This window comes from Bombyx mori, chromosome 1 (genome assembly GCF_030269925.1).
Source record: "Bombyx mori chromosome 1, ASM3026992v2".
In the NCBI taxonomy this organism is placed as follows: domain Eukaryota; kingdom Metazoa; phylum Arthropoda; class Insecta; order Lepidoptera; family Bombycidae; genus Bombyx; species Bombyx mori.
In genome coordinates, this window is record NC_085107.1 from 17,139,124 (window position 1) to 17,162,287 (window position 23,164).

The 23,164-nt window shown below is 39.2% G+C and overlaps 1 protein-coding gene across 13 annotated transcripts in view; it reads right to left on the bottom strand.

The window, feature by feature from the left end:
- The window catches only part of LOC101737749 (basement membrane-specific heparan sulfate proteoglycan core protein), a 208,590-nt gene that overhangs the window by 26,978 nt on the left and 158,448 nt on the right, over positions 1-23,164 (bottom strand). For all 13 annotated transcript variants that reach the window (XM_062670557.1, XM_062670550.1, XM_062670555.1 and 10 more), the window contains 30 exons: positions 22,777-22,870; positions 22,066-22,200; positions 21,283-21,534; positions 20,940-21,136; positions 19,817-19,938; positions 18,018-18,234; positions 17,650-17,829; positions 17,013-17,158; positions 16,375-16,543; positions 15,681-15,889; positions 15,339-15,554; positions 14,590-14,859; positions 13,510-13,612; positions 13,109-13,206; positions 12,790-13,026; positions 12,135-12,225; positions 11,784-11,902; positions 11,063-11,240; positions 10,273-10,468; positions 10,007-10,170; positions 9,257-9,475; positions 8,960-9,146; positions 7,197-7,526; positions 6,484-6,700; positions 5,398-5,589; positions 4,526-4,811; positions 3,714-3,864; positions 2,945-3,125; positions 998-1,209; positions 329-511 (listed from right to left, as the gene is read on the bottom strand). In XM_062670557.1, coding sequence (XP_062526541.1) covers positions 329-511; positions 998-1,209; positions 2,945-3,125; positions 3,714-3,864; positions 4,526-4,811; positions 5,398-5,589; positions 6,484-6,700; positions 7,197-7,526; positions 8,960-9,146; positions 9,257-9,475; positions 10,007-10,170; positions 10,273-10,468; positions 11,063-11,240; positions 11,784-11,902; positions 12,135-12,225; positions 12,790-13,026; positions 13,109-13,206; positions 13,510-13,612; positions 14,590-14,859; positions 15,339-15,554; positions 15,681-15,889; positions 16,375-16,543; positions 17,013-17,158; positions 17,650-17,829; positions 18,018-18,234; positions 19,817-19,938; positions 20,940-21,136; positions 21,283-21,534; positions 22,066-22,200; positions 22,777-22,870 — 5,551 coding nt within the window. The remainder of the gene's footprint in view (positions 1-328; positions 512-997; positions 1,210-2,944; positions 3,126-3,713; positions 3,865-4,525; positions 4,812-5,397; positions 5,590-6,483; positions 6,701-7,196; positions 7,527-8,959; positions 9,147-9,256; positions 9,476-10,006; positions 10,171-10,272; positions 10,469-11,062; positions 11,241-11,783; positions 11,903-12,134; positions 12,226-12,789; positions 13,027-13,108; positions 13,207-13,509; positions 13,613-14,589; positions 14,860-15,338; positions 15,555-15,680; positions 15,890-16,374; positions 16,544-17,012; positions 17,159-17,649; positions 17,830-18,017; positions 18,235-19,816; positions 19,939-20,939; positions 21,137-21,282; positions 21,535-22,065; positions 22,201-22,776; positions 22,871-23,164) is intronic.

The following is a 23,164-nucleotide window of genomic DNA, read 5'->3' on the forward strand; positions in this document are numbered from 1 at the left end:
AATATATAAATCCATAGTGGTTTTTACGGATGTTCCGTTATTACTACTGAACCATCCATCCGATTGACTTGAAACTTTGTAACCATGTAGAAAATACATGTACTTAATGGATAGGCTAATATTTATATGAGTGTCGGACTCCCTACACCAGTTGCGGGGCGTTAATGATGAGAATCTTTGTGGGGGTGAGAAATAATAATGTTAATTTTAAATGCCCAGCGAAGCGGACGGCTACAGCTAGTTTAATATAAATTTATAGAATAATAATATTATTCATTTCTGTGATGTTTGCAAATCTGAGACAGTATTATCGTACTGAGGCTCTCACCAAATTCGTATTCGACTCCAATGTCTCCGCGGCTGACGCGTATCGCGAACGGCTCCTCGATGGTGCCGGCCGCAGAAGTGGCCGTGCAAATGTAGTCGCCGTCGTCGCGCTCAGCTATCGACGGTATCTTCAATGCTGCTAAGCTGGGTGTGGGCCGCACCAGCTCGCGGAGATCAGCGCTTGCTGTTCACGAATCAGATCAGAATATTTAAGAGACTTTTTTTTAATTAGGTATTACCTAAATTACCTTGTCACTGACATGAGTTCTTTAGTTTGTTTTACATGTACAACGTCTGCCCCACCCTTCAAACTGAAAAGTATAACTGCCTCAGCGCAGAATAGGCAGAGTGGTGGTACCTACCCGTACAAACTCATAAGACACATTACCTTGTCATTGACATGAGTTCTTTAGTTTCAGCTTTACAAGTACGACTGCTCCATCCTTCTAACTGAAAGGTATAACATATTAAGTGTATAATCTATGGGTATAACTGCTACATGTCAGAATACAACGTTCGATTGACGTTCAACAAGCATGTACTTTCATTTATGTTGAATAAAAAAAAAATGATTTGATTTGATTTGAATAGGCAGGGTGGTGGTACCTACCCGCGCGGACCCACAAGACGTCCTACCGCTAGTAATAAATCTAAAATCTTGATGACTCACTCTTTATGGACACCATTGGTAGGGGATACCCGTCGGCTCTGCATTCGACTGTCACGGAACTACCGAGAGGTGCCTCTAGGAAGCTCGCCGGCGTGATGGTGATGACCGGCGGCGATCTCACTTTGATGACGGAACGAGCCGTGGCTGTACCGGCCACGTTCGTAGCCGTGCAGAAGTATTCGCCTTCGTCGTTCACGTCGACGTGGTCAAACCTTGAATCAAGGATTTATTTATTTTTATTTATTGATACATAAATAAATTCAAACAAAACAAATCACAACCATTACAATATATTACATGTTTTTTTTTATTGCCCTTGTAGGCAGGCGAGCATACGGTCCACCTGATGGTGAGTGGTTACCGTCGCCCATGGACTTCAGCAATGCCAGGGACAGAGCCAAGCCGCTGCCTACCGCTTAATACTCTCCACAAGCCTCGTTTGAAGAAAGACATGTCATAGCGCTCGGGAAACACCGTGGAGGGAGCTCATTCCATAGCCGGATGGTACGTGGCAAAAAATATCTCTGGAAACGCACTGTCGATGAACGCAGTGGCTGCAGATAATATGGATGAACTCTGCTCCGATGGCGGGAGATGCAATGATAAAAAGGAAATTAGGAGATTATTTCAAACAATGTTAACTAAGTCGTACAAATAATACCTAAATCTAATCTAGATTCCAATCTAAATGATATGTGCACTCAGTAGGAGTGGGTAATATCGGTTTTGCCGCGTATCGAATCGTATCTATATATCGAGGATGAATATCGGATATTGAATCTATATATTTTCTGAATCTATATATTAATGGATGCTAGTAGATTTTCTCGATTCATGATATTTGAGATTTGAAACGATACGCTGATATAATATCGTAGTAGATATAGATTTAAGTCAACGTTATACGGTTGGCTTTCTGATATCAATTTATAATATGATCTTAAAGTAATAAAAACAACATGAAAATAAAAATATCAAAAAAACTTTCCTTCATGCTTTTACCAGGCTTAGGACTGGCTACATTATTTTCAGTTTTTAGTATTTTGTGTCTTAATTTAAAATTACAAAATATACCAAAAGAGTGTAGATTTCAAAAGTTTAATACAAACACAAGAAATAAACTCAATTATTTGGATTCAACTAAAAATATAAAAATGTGTACTTTAAAAATCAAACACAAAAAACTTTTAAGTATTTATAAACACTTGTCCAAAAATTCTAGTTCAAGGTCAAAGCGCGTGAAATTAAATTCAACGATGCAAATAGGCTATACTGCATTCAAGTTAGGGTCGAAAGTTGAAACTTCTTTCCTTAATTGTATCCTGCTGATACGCTAAGAATAATCTACAGACATATGGACTTAAATAATAATATAAGGTTTACAATTGTATGGATAATGCCTGTTTCTGTTTCATTCATCACACGATATCCCTATCGTGCGCTCACTCACTCTAGCCGATTCGATACGAACCAAACGAATATTGCTGATATTAACGAATCGGTACGATATGCCGATGCGCATCATATCGAGCAATATCGTGTATCGGCTGATATCGAAATATAGATTTCGATTCACGAATCGGTCCGATATGGCGATGCGCATCACATCGAGCAATATCGTGTATCGGCTGATATCGATATATAGATTTCGTGCGGGGCGATATCGGATTCAACGATATTGCTGCGATATATAGATATTGAATCTATATACGATTTATATCACCCACTCCTAGCACTCAGTAAGCCCATTTAGCGACCGAGCACCCAAATTAGTTATTGGAAACAAAATTACAAATAAAATTAAAAGTTACAATGAAAAAAAAAATGAAAAACGAGAATTAAACACATATTATAAATTTAAATACTGTTATAAATTTATCACCCATAATTATTTTGATTATGCAATTTATATATTTTCCGATATCAGCTAATATTTCAGATACTTACTTGAGCGTATTTTGCGGACGGATGTGGACGTACGAGGACAGCGGTCTACTTCCACCTCGACTCCACATGACGTCAGGCTCAGGGACTCCACCAAGAACTCTGCAGATGAGTTCGTATTCTGTGCCCAGAGTGACTGCTCTCTCGCCTTGGGGCCAGATGTCCACTTGCGGAGGGTCACGTCCTAAAAGAGAACTCATACCATTAAGTTTTTGATTACACTATTTACTAAAGAAGCCTATGTGAATAAAATAATCAAAACTATAATATATAATTTAAGCCCGAAGACCCGACAGTCGACGTCCTAGCAATTTTTTTTTTCACAATTTAGCATTCTTTTACAAAAACTTAATTAGGGTTAATACGAACATAATATTTATAATATAGTATTTGTATACCACTATAATATTATATTTTTAAACGAACAATTCCTGTAGGGCTACCGAAATTTTATTAGGTAGAATTTCACATTTTGGGAATAAAACAAAAAAATAAACGTTACGAATCTGAAAAATGGATATAATGAAAATTTATGTTCAATAAATATATTGTTTTTCTATAGGTATATTAGTGAGACACGCGGAAAACGGCATAATAGCAAACAAACAAATAACTGTCGTATTTATTTAATACGTTCATTGGATGAATATTTTAATTTGCTATAATAAAATTAAGATACGCTGATCTTTTAAAGTGAAATTGTGGGAAACGCACAAAGCTTTTACCGCTGCGAAAGTTTCGAACAAGCGATAGATTAACACGCATTACTAACTTTCGATCTCGACGTAGACGTATGAGCTGGCTATGGTGGCGCCGTTAACGATTCCCTCGCACAGATAGTATCCTTGATCGTCCTCTTTGGCGTTGTTGATTATGAGAGTGTTGCCGCGTTGGCTTGTTTCGCTTCCGAATTCTCCGCCGTGCTGGTTGGAAAATTAAAAACAACGAATTTAAAAAAAAAAAACAACAACGAATCGAAACACGGCTGATTTTTTTTAATTGCTTAGACGGGTGGACGAACTCACAGCTCGTCTGGTGCTAAGTGGTTATTGGAGCCCGTAGACATCTACAACATAAGTGCGTCACCCACCTTGAGATATGAGTTCTAATATCTCAGTATAGTTACAACGGCTGCCCCACCCTTCAAACTGACGCATTACTGCTTCACGGCAGAAATAGGCAGAGTGGTGGTACCCACCCGTGCGGACTCACAAGAGGTCCTAACACCAGTAAAAAACGATACGAATGTTAAAATTTCAATTTATCGTTTGAAGTAATCGTGGAAATGTCAACTTTATTTGAATATGCAATTTCGAAAAGGGCACATCTCTGAAAATGTAAAATGTTCAGGAAATGAAAAAATCTGATTATTTTCTAAAGCAGTGTAAAAATTAAAAGATTAACTTTTGAGATATATTTCAGTGTTAATTATCAATTGAAAATTACTGAAATTATTATAAAATGGGTGTAGGTAAGCCTCAAAACTACTTGTATATGAAAAAACGTATTTGACAAAATATGCGACATGTGCCCTTTTCGAAATTGCATATTCATTTGTAGATGCAGTTTTTTTTGTATTTTTACCTTGCTCCATTTGATGGTAGGTAGAATTGTTCCGTCAGGATTACAGTCGATCTTTCCGCTTCCACCAGCCGGTACCTTCAAGCTGTCGACCGAAATGCTGATGTTCGACTCTTTGGCGGGGTCAGGACTGTATGTCGGTATGATTGTTATGATAATCGATTGCGGCGAGACATTCGACGATGAGCTCTGGCAGACATAGATGCCATCGTTCTCGGGTCGAGCGTATTCGATGTACAATACCCCGTTATCGGACCGCACGTTTGCCACGAACGGAGCATTGTCTTGCCTGAAAAAAAGCGTTGATTAACTAATAAGGAATAATAAGAAATCGGTGCGCATGCAACTTGGTGCACGTGAATGAATTGAAACTTCTTTTTTGATGTGTAGTATAGTGGTTTTCTTAATTTTTCATCCTTAAATCAGATTTCTCTTGTAATAGGGAATGCTGTGTATAAATGATGCGACATCTTCAACATTTATATGATATATATTTTTAATTATAGATTTTTGGAAGAATATTGGACGCTTCGCGTTGCTAACGCTCGCGCTGGCCTACAACAATAAGTATACTACGCGTATGCGTCCGACCCCAATTTAGGATTCCCTGTGTTATGGTACCGAGACTGATAAACACACTTATACATGTTTAAATATATACATATGTAGATAATAAAGAGCAAACAACACTGTTCATTACATGAATATATGCCCGATGTGGGAATCGAACCCGCCACCTTCGGCGCCACAGTCAGGACCGCTAACTACTGCACCACCGAGTCAGCCAATAAGTGAGTATTTTATAATTGTTTTTTCGTATCATTAAACTTAAACTCTTCTTAAGGTAAGCATTATTGTACAACCTATTGTATTACCTGATCCACTCAATGGAGCCGGCCGGAACGCCTTGTGTGCCAGTACAGACAGCCCTAGAACTTTGGCCCTCGTCAATTGAGAGAGATGTCGGAGACACTGTTAGCTTCTCCTGAGATGGCCAAGATGGTTTTGCACGTACATTGATCGTGACTTTAGTAACTTCTGTACTGACTGCGTTCGAAGCGATACACCTGAGGGAAAAATAAATTATTGTTATATGTAGTCAAATATCTGTGATAATTTGTGCCGGGTGGCTGGCAGAAGATGGATGAGAGAAGCCGAGGATTGTGCTTAGTGGCATGCAATTGGAGAGGCCTATATCCAGCAGTGGGCTGCTATAGGCTGATGATGAATAAAATGAAAAAAAAAAAAAATCGATATCGCATAAATTTCAACAACCGTTTATAATAAACATTGTCATGATCAGCCTTGAACTGCCCACACCCTACGCATTCCTGTGTCCTTAACAGATCGCTAGCTCATATAGTGGAAGGCCTAATAACACGCTATTACAATGCGCGATTGCCATTTGTAACGTCAAAATAATACGGTACTCATTTTTTTTTACTTTTATTTATTGCTTACATAATATGAACGTTTCCACGGTTTGTTTGATGTAAATCGGACGACGTAGTTCATTCACATCTCAGTCTGTATGGAGCCACTCGCTTTGAAATATGAGGTGAGACAATTGCACTGTATTCACTAACTTAAACGCACGATACGATAGACTAGTGTAACCACTATTATCATCGAGATACAACTATACATATTTCACTGACATCAGTTACTGGTAGCAGGACCTCATATGAGTCCGTATGAGTAGGTACCACCGCCCTGCCTATTTCTGCCGTGAAGCAGTAATGCGTTTCGGTTTGTAGGGTGCGGCAGCCGTTGTAACTATACTGAGATCTTAGAACTTATATCTCAAGGTGGGTGGCGCATTTACGTTGTAGATGTCTATGGGCTCCAGTAACAATTTAACACCCACCTGTGATCTAAGCAATAAAAAAAAGTACTCATCACTCACTAACCACTCACCATACAGCATACTGCCTACAAGGACAATAAATAAAACAAAAAACCTGTATTCTCCAGAGTCCTCTTGGCGTGCACTTTCAATTATCAAGAGGTCATCGAACGATTCAGCGGACGCCGGCAAAGGTCTTCTAGAGTTCCTCTGCCATGAGATAGAAGGAGCTGGGTTTCCTGTTGCCGTGCATTCTAGTTCGATCCTATCACCTTCATAGTAGTCAGTTGTGATGGGACGAATCGATACCGTGGGCGGGGTCATATCATTACCTAAAAAACAATCATTAAAAAATACGTAACTAAGTATTTCATTTTTTTATTTTTTTTTTATTTTAACATAGCCTTACCTTTAGCGTAATATATTCGATCGGGCACAACTAATCCAGAAAGCATGTAAAAATGTAGAAAAGTTATTTTTTTTAGAGACAATTTAATACGAGACTATGAGATTATGTTTTAAGGGGTTATTATTAGGACAATTAAAAACAAATTAAACATTATGATTTGCGTAATTATTGGTGGTAGGACCTCTTGTGAGTCCGCGCGGGTGGGTACCACCACTCCGCCTATTTCTGCCGTGAAGCATGTGTTTCGGTTTGAAGGGTGGGGCAGCCGTTGTAACTATACTTGAGACCTTAGAACTTATATCTCAAGGTGGGTGGCGCATTTACGTTGTGGATGTCTATGGGCTCCAGTAACCACTTAACACCAGATGGGCTGTGAGTTCTTCCATCCATCTAAGCAATAAAAAAAAAAGAATTCTCACCGGGCACTATAAGAGTGACGACATCTTGAGCCGTTGAGTATCCGTCGCTTGTCTGACAGATGTACTGGCCGCTATCGGATGTCTGAAGGTTAGTGAGGAGCAAGACACCACTGTTTTCGTCGACCTGCGACCTTCCTTGAGGCAAGTAGCCATCAGCCTTGGACCACGCGATGCGGAGTCTGTTCGTAATGCGACTCTGAGCCTGGCAAGTGTAGTTGACACTGCTACCGACGTGCAGGTCCCTTATGTTCGAGGGCTCAATGATTCTCACGAACACCGTTACTTCGGGCGGCGGTTGATTAGGCGGTGTAGTCACCGAGGGCTCACCGGCTGTAATTATTGATGGTCTATTTGTTTATTGGCTCTAAGGAATACGATGACACTGGTCGATAGTATTACTTCTAGAAGTCTAACAAAAAATATGTCGTTAAACAGACATAAAATTACGTTACTAAAAGAATTATATAATAAACTTCATATTAACGTGTGAATTTTAATAATAATTTATTTAAAAATAAACATATAATGCTGGACATCAACAAATGATACAAGTTTCGGGTTAACACATATTATTATGTTACGTAATGTTGCCACATACACATTATGCGAAATATTATAAATTCGATGACGATAAACGGACAAATTCTAACAAAATAAATTATATCGGTTTTGTTACGTCATATACCCCTCAACCTGAACAGTCTCCTTTGAAATCACATAAAGCAATGGTGAAGGGTACGAGTGAAGAATACAGATAAAATTATTTTGCTTGGACGATGTTTTCATAGACTGCAATGATCAACCAAAACACGAAGCCACCCGTTTGTTCGGGTTCACAATAGTCTACCTGGCTCCGGCAAGCTGGTCGTTAACACTCCCAGAGTGAATCCTTTTTCAGTGAGTGTATGGCACTCGTATATCTCGCCTAGTTTCCTTGTGTCCCATACAGTTTGCCAGACGTGCTCTCCGTGCCATCCGTCTCTATGCAGCCTCGACTCGTTAAAGTATTTAGGCGGCCATTGCTCGCGACCCTCGTGGTAAAACTTTATGGTGAGGGGCTCGGGGGCGCGGTACTTGCAGATAAACTTTACTTTTCTATAGACGGTACTGTTAACTCCGTCATCGCTGATTGTAGGATGCAGTTCCATTACTAAGCCTAGATCGTTCCATTAAAATCACGTTAAAAATATTTTAAATATATTTGCTTTTTTCGAATATATCAAGCTGCTATTGGCAAAAGGTTCTTATTTTATTTTTTTACTAATTTTCAATGTTGCACCAACTAGCGTGCAAGAATTTCGTACCTTCGTTAGACTAAATCACTACATAGTATAAAACAAAGTCGCTTTCTCTGTCCCTATATCTGTCTGTCCCTATGTATGCTTAAATTTTTAAAACTACGCAACGGATTTTGATTCGGTTTTTTTAATAGATAGAATGATTCAAGAGGAAGGCTTATATGTATAATAACATCCATTAAATAGTGGAGAAATCAATAATAAATTACAGTTTCCGAAGCGAAGCGAGGGCGGATCACTAGTAGAACAATAAAATAATACGGCGTTGGTATGTGTGTGGCCTTAAGCTTGCTGGCTTCGAACGAAAAGTGCACGATGTGCATTGCCTTTTTAAACAAACTTCTTCTTCGTCCTAGCGTTTTCCCGGTCTAGTGCCAGAGACCGCTTTCCTATTTAACCTCCTCCAATGAAATTAAGTAATTAAATAAAAATCAGTTATCATAATGCGGTCGTTACTGAACTTACCGATGGTAGAACAATCAGAGCCGGTGTAAGGGGGGCGGCAGTTACATATAGTCTGTCCGTAAGCGTCGAGTTGACAGTCGTGGCCGTTACATGAGCACTGTTGGCACCGACCAGACACGTCCTTGTAGTAACCAGACGAGCAACTCTCGCAGCTGGTGCCAGTGTATCCGGCTGGACACATGCAGATCTAAACGAATAACAAAACAATCAACGACCAGCTCAGCATTTGAATTAAAATATCTTCATACCTGTAAAGTGGTTAGGAAATCGAAAATTACTAAAGCAAGCGGTACTTACTTCGACTCCCTTTGCAACAGGCAAATCTTGTTCGTACATGATAGTGGCAGTGTCCATGGACACGTCAGCGATAGATGTCGACAGTACGTTGGGATCGAGAGTAGCACGAACAAGCACTCGCTTCAGGTCCTTCAGGACATTCATGAAGGTGTTTCGAGTGACCGGCGTGGCCGTGTTCAATAGGAACCAGTTGTCTTCGCTCAAAATCACCTGGTAATTCTGCGGATCGAAAGATTAATAATGTTAAACTGAACGCAATTTCACCACTGAAATGACGTATCGTTTTTCAAATTTTTAACCGACTTCAAAAAAGGAGGAGGTTCTCAATTCGACTGCATGTTTTTAGGCGACTTCAAAAAAGGAGGAGGTTCTCAATTCGACTGTATTTTTTCTTTTTTGTTACCTCATATCTTTTGACTGGTTGAATCGATTTTGATGATTTTTTATTTATTAGAAAGCTGATGCTTCCCGTGTGTCCCATTTCAATTTAGTTCAGTTCTGATAATGGTATTCATGAGAAAACCATATAAGTCTTAAATTTGCATTAAGTAGGTACATGCGGGACAAATAGATGAATAACTCAATAACTCAAATCACGCCAACCGATTTCGATGATTATTGTTTTTAGTGTATATTAACTTGTTTTGGAATATCTTTTTTTTCTATTTGAAGTAAATTTTTGTTAAAGCATGTCCATTTACAATTATAAATTTATGAATCGTTAATAAGATTCAAAATTGATTAACTTACAAGAGGCACGCCGGATCGGATCGGAGTCGGGTTGGACCAGTACACCGAAGCGTCTTTGCCGACAAGAACAACGTCGACGCCACTCTGTGAGACCGCATCGTCGTTGTTGCTTCGGAACTCTTGTCTTATCGACAGCGAACCACCGTATGACAGTACTCTGTTACCTGTTAATCGCGATAAGAGAGCATAAGAACCGGAACAACAATATACGATAGTAATGTTTATTGTCTATCGCATAAGGTCTACAGTTGTGAAGCGTAACTCACCAGGGAAGATGGGCAACGACCAATACAGTTCGTTTTCGGGTGGGTACGAGAATATGTACATGAGCTCGCTTTTATCGGGAACTGGTACGAAATGTTCGTTGTATATTTTTTCTGCGTTTAAGTCGGTGAGGCTGTAGCCGCCGTTGTTTTCGCCGAAAACTGGTGCGGCCATCGGTATTCTACTGTAGTGGACGCCCTGGATACAAATATAACAATTAATCACCACTCAGCGCACCGATAATTCTCCGACACAACGCGCTGTCTCGGTACTTAATGGCTTGCTCCGAAAACGGATATATCCCATGAAGCTTGCAGCCATTTGTAGCTGTTCTTAGAGGTTACCTACTAAGTTACTATTGATACCTTACAATTTTTTTGATTCAAACGTTCGTTTGTCAGAGGACTGAAATAAATAAAATACAAAACATATACGCTATTTCTTTTCAGGGTTTACTGCCTTAAAAATATATTTTTGCAGTTCCATTATTTGATGGATTGGTAATAATCGGTACGCGGAAACAAAATACTTTTTTGTATACGATTGATAAGATGAAGTTGAAAAAAAAAGCGCTTAAAACAATTTCTGTAAGATAAATAAAAATACACGATACGTAGACGGTAGTCAGTGTTTTGCATCCTTAACTCTGCGCGTATTTTGGACACTCGGATTACGATTTGTGGAAATATTTTAAATCAATTTAATTCCAACCATATCAAACTGACAAAGGGATCCTTCAAAAAAAATTCCTCCTAAATCGAAAAGCACCTAATCGATTTCCAATAAAATTACCTCGTGACATTCGCTGGTGACGCCGGAACAATAACACGAGAGACATCCCTGAGGGTTGTTTCGATCCAGCCCGTAGGTTCCAGGTCTGCAGGTGTCACAGTAATCGCCTTCGACGTTCTGCTTGCAAGAACAGGTACCAGTCTCGTCACATGGTACTTCGACGCCGTCAGGATTGCATCTGAACGTTAAAAAAAACATTTAGATGTGAAGTTGGCGCACAAATAAGATTCATGTCAAAGACCTGAAGTACCTGTTGAGAATATAAATAGTTAGGATACTGAAATTAGAATACGGTATAGCCTTTGTGGGCAGTCAATCATACCGAAAACTACAAAAGTACTGGAGTGGAGACCTCGTACTCGAATTCGTAACGTGGGCAGACGGCCAACGAGGTGGACCGATGACCTGGTCAAAGTAGTTGGTAGAGACTGGATGAGAAAGGCAAGAGACCGAAGAGAATGGTGTGCATTCGAGGAGACCTACACTCAGTATTGGGTGGACACGGGTTGAAGAAGAGATCATACGGCCCTCCCGATGGAAAATAGTCACCTTCGCTCATGGACGCTAGTAATATCAGGGATAGAGCCGAGCGGAAAGCCTAATACGGAGAACTCTCGATAAACCTCGTTTGAAGAATTCGAGGCTGCTTATTCACTTAGAAAATATGTACTCGCCAAACTTATTTTAAGTACCACAGACATATTTTTTAATCGAAACTGACCTGCAAGGTTGCTGGGTGCTGATGAAGTTATCGGATTCAACGCAGTTGCCGTAGCCGTCTCTGTCGTATCCAGGCTTGCAGAGTTCGCACTGGGGACCATCCGTGTTATCCTTGCAGTCCTGTCAAGGCGAAATATAAGTTATTTTTGCTGAACAAGACTTGTGACACGGAAAATACATGACAAAGAAAAACTTTAAGCGTAAGTTTAAATAATGAGACAACATCTTTAAACAATCATTGGTTTGTGCCAAACAGTCAATTGTGATGAAATTATCAAAATGAAAAAAAAAAATTTCATCATTAAATATACTATGAGACGCTTGATACGAACAAATAAAATCGATTACTTACGTAACAGACCCCTGTCTTTGGATTACACATATTCGAATGACCGTTACAGTTGCAAGGTATGCATTCTTTCAAGTATATAGTTCGATCACCCCTGAAACAAACAAAAGATGGATGAAAAAAGCTAAGACTGGGATCGGTGGTGTGAATTTGGAGAGGCCTATGTCCAACAGTGGACGACTGTGGGCTGATGACGATGATGATGATGATGATGATAAAACAAACGAGGTCGATTATGAACAAGATCTTGCAAAGCTTTTCATTATAAGAACTGTTTAAAAGAATATCTATTTAGTTATGAAATGCTATCATATGTATATATGGTATGAAACTGTGCACTCTTGTCAATTGAAATTTTGATCCAATCAGCACACGAATTATTAATTCCTAGTGCACCAGATATATCTACGTGTAGAATTTCTAATGAAAGAGAAAACGGCACTACCTACAGACAAGCTCGATAAATTTAGCTTTATGAAGAGAAAATTTATTAACATCCTTCCTTTTGAAAATAATGATTCGGTAGGGAAAATTTATGTTATTAGGTCATAAAAATCTATTTTTTTATAGCAATGGTGGTTGAAGCAGTATGGAGTTAAGTTTTAAGTGGTTTCCAGTAGACATCCCCAAAGACCTGGATATACATGTATTATCTCACCTAGTGTAACCAGGAGCGCAGGTTTCACAAGATGTCCCAGTATAAGCTGGTGGACAAACACATTGTTCGACGTGTAGAGCGGCCGGTCCCTCCCCATTAGGATCAGCCTTATCGATACTAGCACTAATCGGAATGGCCATTGGTGAGTCTTGGGAATACGTAGCCTTTATAAGAATGGCTTTAACATCAACTAAAGCCACTAAGAAGTGCTCTCGAGGTATTTCTATGCCGTCAAACCTGCAAAAAGAAGCAATTCACAATGTTTAATGGACCAATTTGATTTTAGATTTCATTAAAACGTTTGGTAAAGATCACTAACCTTTTCCAACCGGTTTCTAGAAGGTGTATCGAAACGTTTAGGGTTCCGTCGTATGATGGAACGAAGTTGCCAGTGTAATGGAATGTAGGGTTCGTGTTCTGGAAAATAAATCGAAATTTGGAACCACATTTTTAATAAATACAAGCGGGCAAACCTGACCATGGTCAGCTTTACGATGCTTATCAAAAATAAGTTGTATTTGATCGGTCGTTAAAATGACTGCGGTCTTGAAACAACGTCGATTAATGAGTACCTACGTTTTTTTTTTGTCTAGCAAATCGCAATTTTGAAAGGACATTTCACGTTTTGTTAAATTCACTAGTATAGAACATCTGCGTTATAAGTTCACTGTACATAGATAATAGGGAGCATACAGTATTAACATTTATATGATTACTCACACTGATGAGCTGTACGTCCGGAGCGCTGTTTAGTGATATCGGAACGTTATCCAAAGTGTACCTCAAGTAACCACCGTAGGCCGTCACCAAGTCACCGGTGAAACTAAAATAAATTACGTACATACATGGTACACGTCAAATGTTAGACAAAACGGCAATTTAATGCGATAAAAAAAATACATGTGTGCAATTCACACTTTTTTAAGTGAAACCTTAAACTATTTTAGCTTCAAGATAATGAGACGAATGTAAAATTTCGGGAAGAGGATAATTGGAGGTTTTAGTAATGATCTTAGTGATACAAAGTTTGATATTTATTTTACATTTCATTCGTATCTATTAAATAGATTTTTTTTGAATATATTAAGCACGAATAAATAATATAACGAGACGGTTCGAAGCAGAGCACAAAGAGAACCACGAATAAATAATATAACACTATATAATGCTTCCTATCTCATTTTCTCCCATGTTAATAAATCTTATGAATTTATGTGGCTATCTCTTTTTACTGTCGCTTTTTCGTTTCATCGACTTTATAATCACAAAGTTGCTAAAGAAGTTTTTACTTTAAAAAAAAACCGTCAAACACATTCTTGGGTCATGGAACGCGTGCCGTCAGATTTTAATGAAACAGTCCTTTGGATTCATAAAATCTAGTAATGATCACTTTTTTTACCTACGTATGTAAAAATACATATAAATAGGCAAAGACAAAACAGTTATGTACTTATTTCTCGTCTGTCAAGAGATATTCCTTAAACTTTCTAGGTATGTTGATAAATAATTATCTATAAATTGTTTTCATTCATTATGTAATACTGATCGGTAGATTGATTAAACAAGTTACATTACATTACTCGATATTACTCGAAAGGAAACGAGTAGATATAATTTCGTGTAGCTATAGACAGATCAATAGGAATATAATCATTAAAATAGTAACTGACTGACATATTAATTATAATTTAGAATGAATAGCACATTGCCATTAATGTTTAGGGTGCCAAAGAAACCTAAACAAACATCTTAGAGGATACATGCGTATTATATTTTTAAAAGAAGGTCTTATAATAATACCCGTTTGGTAAGCTCCAGTAGTAAACGTTGTCCCGGACTGCCGGTATCGGTACATCTATACTGCCGCTGTAGATCCGAGGTCTCATTTCAGTTTCAACCGGCACACTGTACCGTACAGCCTGGAGTGCTCTACCAGCTGAACTGTTGTAAATCCTGACTTGGTTCACAATGTTGGGCACGTTGAATTGAACGGCAGTGGTTGTACGTCTTAGGTTGCTGCTTGTACATTGCTGGGTCACGCCCATGCAGAAGCAGAGAGCGCATCCGTGACTAAAAATTTAAAATATCGTTCAGAACTTACTTTACTGGACCGTTGTGAAATTACTTACTTACTTTTTACAGGTGGTAGGACCTCTTGTGAGTCCGCGCGGGTGTGTACCACCACTCTGCCTATTTCTACGGTGAAGCAGTAATGCGTTTCGGTTTGAAGGGTGCGGCAGCCGTTGTAACGAGACCTTAGAACTTATATCTCAAGGTGGTTGGCGCATTTACGTTGTAGGTGTCTATGGGCTCCAGTAACCACTTAACATTAGGTGGACTGTGAGCTCGTATACCCATCTAAGGAATAAAAAAAAAACTCAAATTTCACTTCAAATATCCATATAAATTTCAGCTTTATGGCTATAATAGTCGTTATTCCCACATAATAGGGATTGCGGCTTGTTTAATGGAAAACTACGCTTTACAAAAATCTGATAAGTAAGTGAAAGGAAATTTTCGTAGCAAAAATCCTTTGATGAATTAATTACCTGAAGTCTTCAGACAAATAGAATGAATCGTTCTTGCACTGGTCACAATGACGTCCTTGTACGTTGACCTTGCACGCACACTCGTCAGGGAATCGAACCTGCTTTGTACCGGCGGGGTTGCATTTCTTGGTAGCTTTAGGCTTACACGAGTCTCCGGGCATGAGAGGATTTCCTTCGTAGTTAGACGAACAGATATTACAGTTGCTGCCTTCGTAGCTGTAAATTATTATTGTTTACAATTTATGAAGCCTAACAATCATTCAGGCCGAGAATTGAAATAGAAATAAAAGAGAGAGAGAGAAAAAAATAGAGATTATGTCTAGAGAATCTACAAAAACTTACCCCGGTCGGCAATTGCAGAGAACAGTGCCGTCAGGTCCCAGTGCGCAAGTGGAGGCGAAGTTGTTTTCCCTGTTGGTCAATGGGCAAGGGCAAGGCTTGCAGGCATATCCGCTACTTGGGTCTCCGTAAGTACCTGGCGGGCAGGTCTCGCGGACGCAAGTACCCAACCATTCCCCAGATTGATCACGGGTATAGCCAACAGCGCATTTCTAGAAGAAGAAAAAAATTGTTACAAAGAGTATGGTTTCTGTATTTGTTGACATTAAATAATATGTTTTTAAGTCTGTTTCTTCATTTTTTTTCCTACCTAACCTTAACTCGTAGGTGAGCTCACGGGGCTCAAACCGGAGTTTTGCTAACACTGACCCTAGCAAGAGCAGTGCTTCCCAGAATATACTACGATATCGGAAACGCGACCCACTGAGAAGATCCGGCGAGAAACTCAGTGGGCTGTGTCTATGGGTTAATTCGCTCGTGGATCTCTTCGTCGCAAGCGACGGGTTCGGTAAGGACGGTGACCGGTGCTTGCGGTACCTAAAAGCACCGTTCATGGGTCGGGAGGATCCGTAATGTAGTGTTTTGGGCGACGTCCCCGCACACCGCTGTCGCCTGGACGGGTTTTGTACTAGTGGTGGCCGCACACACGACTAGTGATGTGCCGCTACATATCTAATCCTGTCCTCGATTTATTTACCTCGCATGAAAGTCCTTCGTATCCAGGCGGGCAAGTACACTCTTCAACCAGACTCGCAGCACCGAGTCCAACATTGATGTGCTGCGCGGATTCCATTGCGAAGTTTGTGATGTTCACGCCCGCATTGTGCAGATCAGCGCGTAGGAGTATCATTTCAACGTTATCCAATCTGAAGAACACATTGAACTGGTATTTTTCGTATTCAGAAGATTGATTATCGAACAGTATTTGACATTTGATCTAGGTCTAGTAGAGCTAATGGGAATAAGCCGTTTTGTTGAGTCAATTTGTTTATGCATAATCAAAAATAAGTTTACGGCTTAACCTCGTGTTTATTATTTTCTTGAATATAATTAATTGAAATTGTAAGTTTGAACATTATTAAGGTTCTATTGTCAAAATTATTTAAATTTCTATAATCATAAATTTCGACTACAATTTTAACCTATTCTCAATTTGACCACAGACTTTAAGCAATAAAAGAAGGTAGGTACCACAACCCTGCCTATTTCTGCCGTGAACAATAATGCGTTTCGATTTGAAGGGCGGGACGGCCGTCGAACTATACTTAGACCTTAGAACCAGGTGGGCCGTGAGCTCGTTCACCCATCTATGCAATAAAAAAATAAAAAACCTACGTCATCATGATGGTCGATCTCTGCGCTGGCGCTTGAACGCCGTTTTCGTCCAGAATCAGCCAGTTCTCGGGAGTCAAACGAGCTTCGATGTTGATAGTTTTAGTCGTCTCGCCGCGGTAGTAATGGAACAGAGTGAAGTATTTCCCCTGAGAAATGCAAAGATTTTATTATATATTAACACATAAACTTAAGAAATAAATAAAAATAAAACATAATATTATATTAACAAAAACTGAAGTCAAATATTGGGTTTATGGTGTGAAAGATTGGGTTTATGGTGTATGTTTCGGGAGCCAGGTTTACGTCCAGTGTTGGACAGTAGATGTTAATTATGAACAATCATTTAGTTTTTATTTTATTTTGTATGATGAGAACGATGTGATGCGTAGAGAGGTGCATCTGGCTAGGAGATGTATGGAGAAAGAGCAGTAAGTGTTGAAATGACGGCTGATAGAGGAGAATAGAATAGAAAAATTCGTTGTGCCGACCCCACATAGTGGGATAAGTAGTGTAGATAATAGTGGGCAGCAGCTTGGTGCCTATAGACGTAAATATAGGACTAATATTAATAAAACAATTCAATTAAAACAATTCAAACTCGTATTAATAAAACAATTTTATTTTTACATATTCTCACCTTGATGATTATGGTTGGTGCAGTGTCATCTGAGCCATATCCGGATCCGTGAGGCGAGATGGTGTATTTGATGTGACCACCGTATGAAGTTAACTGGTTACCGTTGTAGGTTTCTGGTAAGGTCACGTATGGATGAGCATCTTTGAACCAGCCCATGTCTCCGGGGACTATTCTGGTCACCTAAAACAAATTAAATATTCATATATTTTTTCTATTACATTATTTTTTTTGTTATTCAATCATATTTGAGAAGAACATTCATTTATGACTGATTGTTTCCAATTTGATATTTATATTTTTATACTGAAAGTTGCTATAGCATTGATTGATGGAGAGTGTCTGAATTATTTTTAATGGTATGAACTTACAGTAGCTCCGTTCCTCAAAGGTTGATAGAAGTATTCGTTGTTCATCGGGGCGCCGATACTGATGTCGCCTCTGGCCTGATGAGTGACAGTGACGAATCTGGTGCCGCCTTCTCCAAGAGGAGTCGGCATGTTGTACGTAAACAGATCCGCGCTGCGACACTGCGTGGACTCGCCGAAGCAGAAGCACTGGATGCATTCGCTTTGTGAACGCGCATCGCTGGAATATAACAATACCCTCAGTTGAATTTCTGAACATCCCGATCCTGCGGACAGAATGGAAAGCAGTCGGCGTCGCCCAAAACACGTTATTTCGGATCCTCCCGATCTACTAACGGTGCTTTTAGGTACCTCAAGCACCGGTCATCGTTCTCGTCGTAAATTAACCCAGACACAGCACACTGAATTTCTTGCCGGATCTTCTCAGTGGGTCTCGTTTCCGATCCGGTAGTAGATTATGCGAAGCACGGCTCTTGCTAGGGTTCGTGTTAGCAACGTCGTTAGGTTTGAGCCCCGTGAGCTTACCTACTAGTTAAGGTTACGCTGAAATAGCCTCTCAAGGCTATCAGCTCAGGTAGCACAAAAAAAATCTGAACAAGCTATGGTCTGTGCAGTTACGACCATTTTCAGTAAAAGTTTCTATAAGGCGTCCCAGATGGCATTGTCGATTTTCATAAGCGATTCTGGGTTTTTATTCATTTATTGTACTTGTAGGCAGAAGAGCATATGGCCCATCTGATGGTGAGTGGTTACCATCGCTTATGGACGTCAGCAATGCCAAGGATAGAGCCAAGCCGCTGCCTACTGACCAAAAAATGACACAAGGTATCGTTGATCATCGATGATTGGATAAAGATAATTGTAGACTTTACTCAGTATATAATTCATAGTAGCAGTCAGTTTTTCTGCCTGTTCATAAAGAAATAGCAAACGTCAAGATCAGTTTCTTTAATTATATATAATTATAATTAATTTATAATTATTTTTTTCATTAATAAACAAAACTATGAAGATATTGAAGAGAACTCAAAGGAACGCTTCCTAAAAAAGAAACTTTATGACGCTCTGTATTTAAAACTGAATTTAATTTATCAATAGAAATAAATAAAAAACAAAATGAAAAAGTTTTTGAAATATCATGAAATAGTTTAACCAATGTTAATAACCCATTTCTATAATTAGTAGGTGACCCGACAGGCATTACCTTGTCAAAATCATTTATTTTTCTTCAGGACGTTATTAAATAGGCCTGCTCTGACCGTTTTAAGGTAAAATTGCTTCAGGCGTTCTCAAGTGATGCCATTACAAAATGAAAAGCACTTCATTATTCTTTTATTAATCAATTATGTTTAAAATCCCAGTGACGTTTGTGAATGAAATCGAATTGAATATTTGCACTGGCGACTTTTGGCGGGAACGCGAGGAGTGAAGTTGTGTGATTTGTTTTATTTTGTCTATTTAATGTCTTTTTAGGCTTAAATGTGTAATAACGGTGGTTTATTAAATGTGGGAAAATTAAAAAAAGCCGCTAGACGTAACTTCTCGAGATCCTCCAAAAAGTCCACTAAAAAAATCTCAGTAAATTATCACCATTTTACTGAGATTATATTTCATCCCATATCATCTCATCTCACTACATCTAATTTCATACCAGTTGATTAATGTCTCAAATTAATCATCTTCATTTCATTTCACTCCATTTTATAATTTTTCATAAAAATAAGAATATAAATTAAAATAAGACATGACCTAAAAGTGTAAGTAACCAGGTCATAAAAACGCTTAAAAAAAAAAGTACTGACCTATTGAAATATCCAACGGGGCAAGGATCGGTTCTATTCACGTGTACGATTGCGTCCGGTGTCGCGAATGTCGTAGCCTTATTATTGATGGCCTCGCACGAATACGCACCGCTATGTTGGGGCTAGAATATTAAACTCCTTAAGTTAGCGTACAAACAACAACGGTTATTTAGTTCCCAGAGAGATTTTATTTTTATTTTTTATTCCTTAGATGGGTGGACGAGCTTACAGCCCACCTGGTGTTAAGTGGTTACTGGAGCCCATAGACAGCTACAACGTAAATGCGTCACCCACCTTGAGATATACCTAAGTTCTAAGGTCTCAAGTATAAGTAAGTTACATAGAATACTCGATAATACACATTTTACTGGTTACACCTTTACTTGTACTGGTACACTTTTACTGGTGGTAGAACGTGTTGTGAGTTCGTATGGGCAGGTACCACCACACCGTCTATTTTCTGCGGTGAAGCAGTAATGCGTTTCGGTTTGAAGGGTGGGGCAGCCGTTGTACTGTAAAAACTGAGCATTTGCGTCGTAGGTGCCTATGGGCTCCGATAACCACTTAACCTAACTAACCTAAGCATTAAAAAAAAACACTTCAGAAAAACCGCGACCGCGGTAGCGCAATCGATTTAACATGTCAACCTATTTATTTTCGCTAACATGAGCAAATGAAGTTCCATGCTGAATTATGAGTTGTACATTAGTATAGTCAGCTATTAAATATATCCTATAAGTCCGATAAATTGTGGAAATTTGTAAAACTCCATATTTTTAAGGTTCAACTTTGTGTTTATTTATTTATAATCAGCAAGGTTGTGAAGTATTCATTTTATTCGTGGGCACAAAAATCACGGTCAGCCGTCGTTTATAAATTATTATAAATCTTTTTTTTTTTTTTTTAATATGGGCTATCTCTTATATCAGATATAATGTAGTCTAATAAAGCAATTTAAAAAAATACTCTAAATGATATCTTGCTATGCGTAATCGTACAAACTGTGGAATTATAACGCTATAATATAATAAATTAACAACTATCCATTAATGACATTCGATCGAAAATAAGAATGCCTACGTAATGTTGTAATGTAATGTTTTGAAGCATTTTATTAGCATACCTGCATGTTTGGACATGTCAAAACTCCGATACCGTTGTCACTGGTAAAGGTGCATTGAGGTGGAACATGTCCCCAGTTGAGACGCCACGAGACTAGTGGAACAGGTACACCAACGGCCTCACATCTTAGAGTCAACGAGTCGCCCGGATTCAATCTCACGTATGAAGGTTGCGGGGGTTTCGTGATATATACTTGAGCTGTGAACGATTATTTGATGTCAAACTAATATTATCTTGAGTTTAAAAAAAATCAACTAGTACAAATTCAGTGAAGTTCTTGCTCTAAACTAAAGGACCCAATAATCGAGAAACTATTATTGTGAAGTAATCAGAAATGGACTCACCGCATCCGATTTCATCAGAGCCATCAACGCAGTCAGATTGTCCGTCACAGTGGAAGCTCTTCGGAATACATTGGTTGTTAGAAGCACATGAGAATTCTACCGCCAAGCAAGGGCTTCCAGGAGTTGGGGTTCCACAGTTAAGTTCATCAGAACCATCGCCGCAGTCGTCCTCGGAGTCACAACGCCAGGTCTTAAGAATGCACTTGTGGTTCGCGCAAACAAACTCGTTCGGTTCGCACTGGCCACTGGCTCCTGTTTAAATCAAATTAACTGAATTTAGATGTCGTAATATGTAACAATATAAACGTCCAGATAAAATGTAGGACCAGTTACATTTCTACTATTTAGTTGTACTGGCCTATGCTAGAGCAATGAATGTTACCGTATGCATTGTTAGCGATATTGACACATTGTTTTTTTTTAATGATGGAAAGATTACTGGTGTCCCGGGGGCTTTCCAGTTTCACCAGGACAGGTGGGCGAGCGCGAGCAAAGGCTCAGCCAGGAGGGGTGGGGTAGGTTTTGTGAACAACTGCCCAAGCGCCTCCGAAGTAGACCTAACAGCTCAAGAGCAATTGCTTCGCGAACTCTACGAACCGAAACGAATTACTGCTTCAAATATTCCAGCACGTCTTGTTAATACTTACTAGTACTAACAATACTACATCGTCTACATATATTCTACTACTACATCTACATATATTTCAGGCACGTCGTAGTTGCGCTGGCATGAGAAGCGCGATTCAAATACCTTTTATGTGTAACTTAAAGGATATTACTCACCGCAGCCATCTTCGTCTGAATGATCAGCGCAGTCGAAAACAGAGTTGCAAATAGCCGATTTTGGTATGCACTGCCCGTTACCGCAAGTGGCTTCATGTGGCTTACAAACACCGAACACTGGCCGCACGGTCACAGCTACAAACAAATAGCTTTTCGTTTATTTATTTTAAACTAACTCTAGTTTAAAATAAATAAACGAAAAATAATCCTCGACTAACTTTTGAGCTATGATCTCGAGACGTTCAATTTTGAAATTGAACTAGACGAGTACGCGAATTCACTTAAAGTTCGGCTCAAGAATCGACTTTCTAACGCTGCTAATGATCGTTGACCATCACAAGTTTCTGCCTTACTTGTTCTTCCATCGCGGTAACATGGTAAGGCATTTTTATGGTATGTTCAAGTATTTTTCATTCATGGTAAGGCACTTTCCGCCTCAGCTACGATGATATTATGATGGTAATGTGAAATAATGCACCTTGAAACATGAGTTCAAAGTATCGAATTCGTATTGAAATATTGAACTGTAGTTTGAACCTGCGTAGGTTCGTAACAGAAATCGATAGGAGCGTGGGATATCCCCGTGTAGGCTTGAATACTGAACTCTGTAACGCTGCATTTATCCGCGACTTTATGATATGGAACTGATTTGTATAAGGGCTACAAATACGCCCAATGATCAAAAGGTAGTACTAATCTACTAGCACTTACGGCTCGTCTCCACTTCCAAAGTAACTCGAACTTCCGCACCAGGCTGTCTCAGATAAGATGGTGCCTGACATATGTATACACCACTATCGGATGGCTGTAAAATAATAATTAATTGTTAGAGCATTTTTTTTTGTTTCTATTGTTGACCGAGCGGTCCTTACGACCCGCTGCTGTAAAGTGGTTACCAGAGCCCGTAAAAATACAAAGTGGATGCAACCAGCCAACTTGAAACATGAGTTCGGAGTTCAATATATCCTGCACGCCCCGTCAGCGCGGGAACCTCAGAAAAGCCTTGGACCTCTGGCCCGGAAAGAAATAGGTGGTGCTAATCTATCGGTGGGAGCTTGCAATACGTCCGACAGTAATACCTGCATAAGATTCCAAGAAG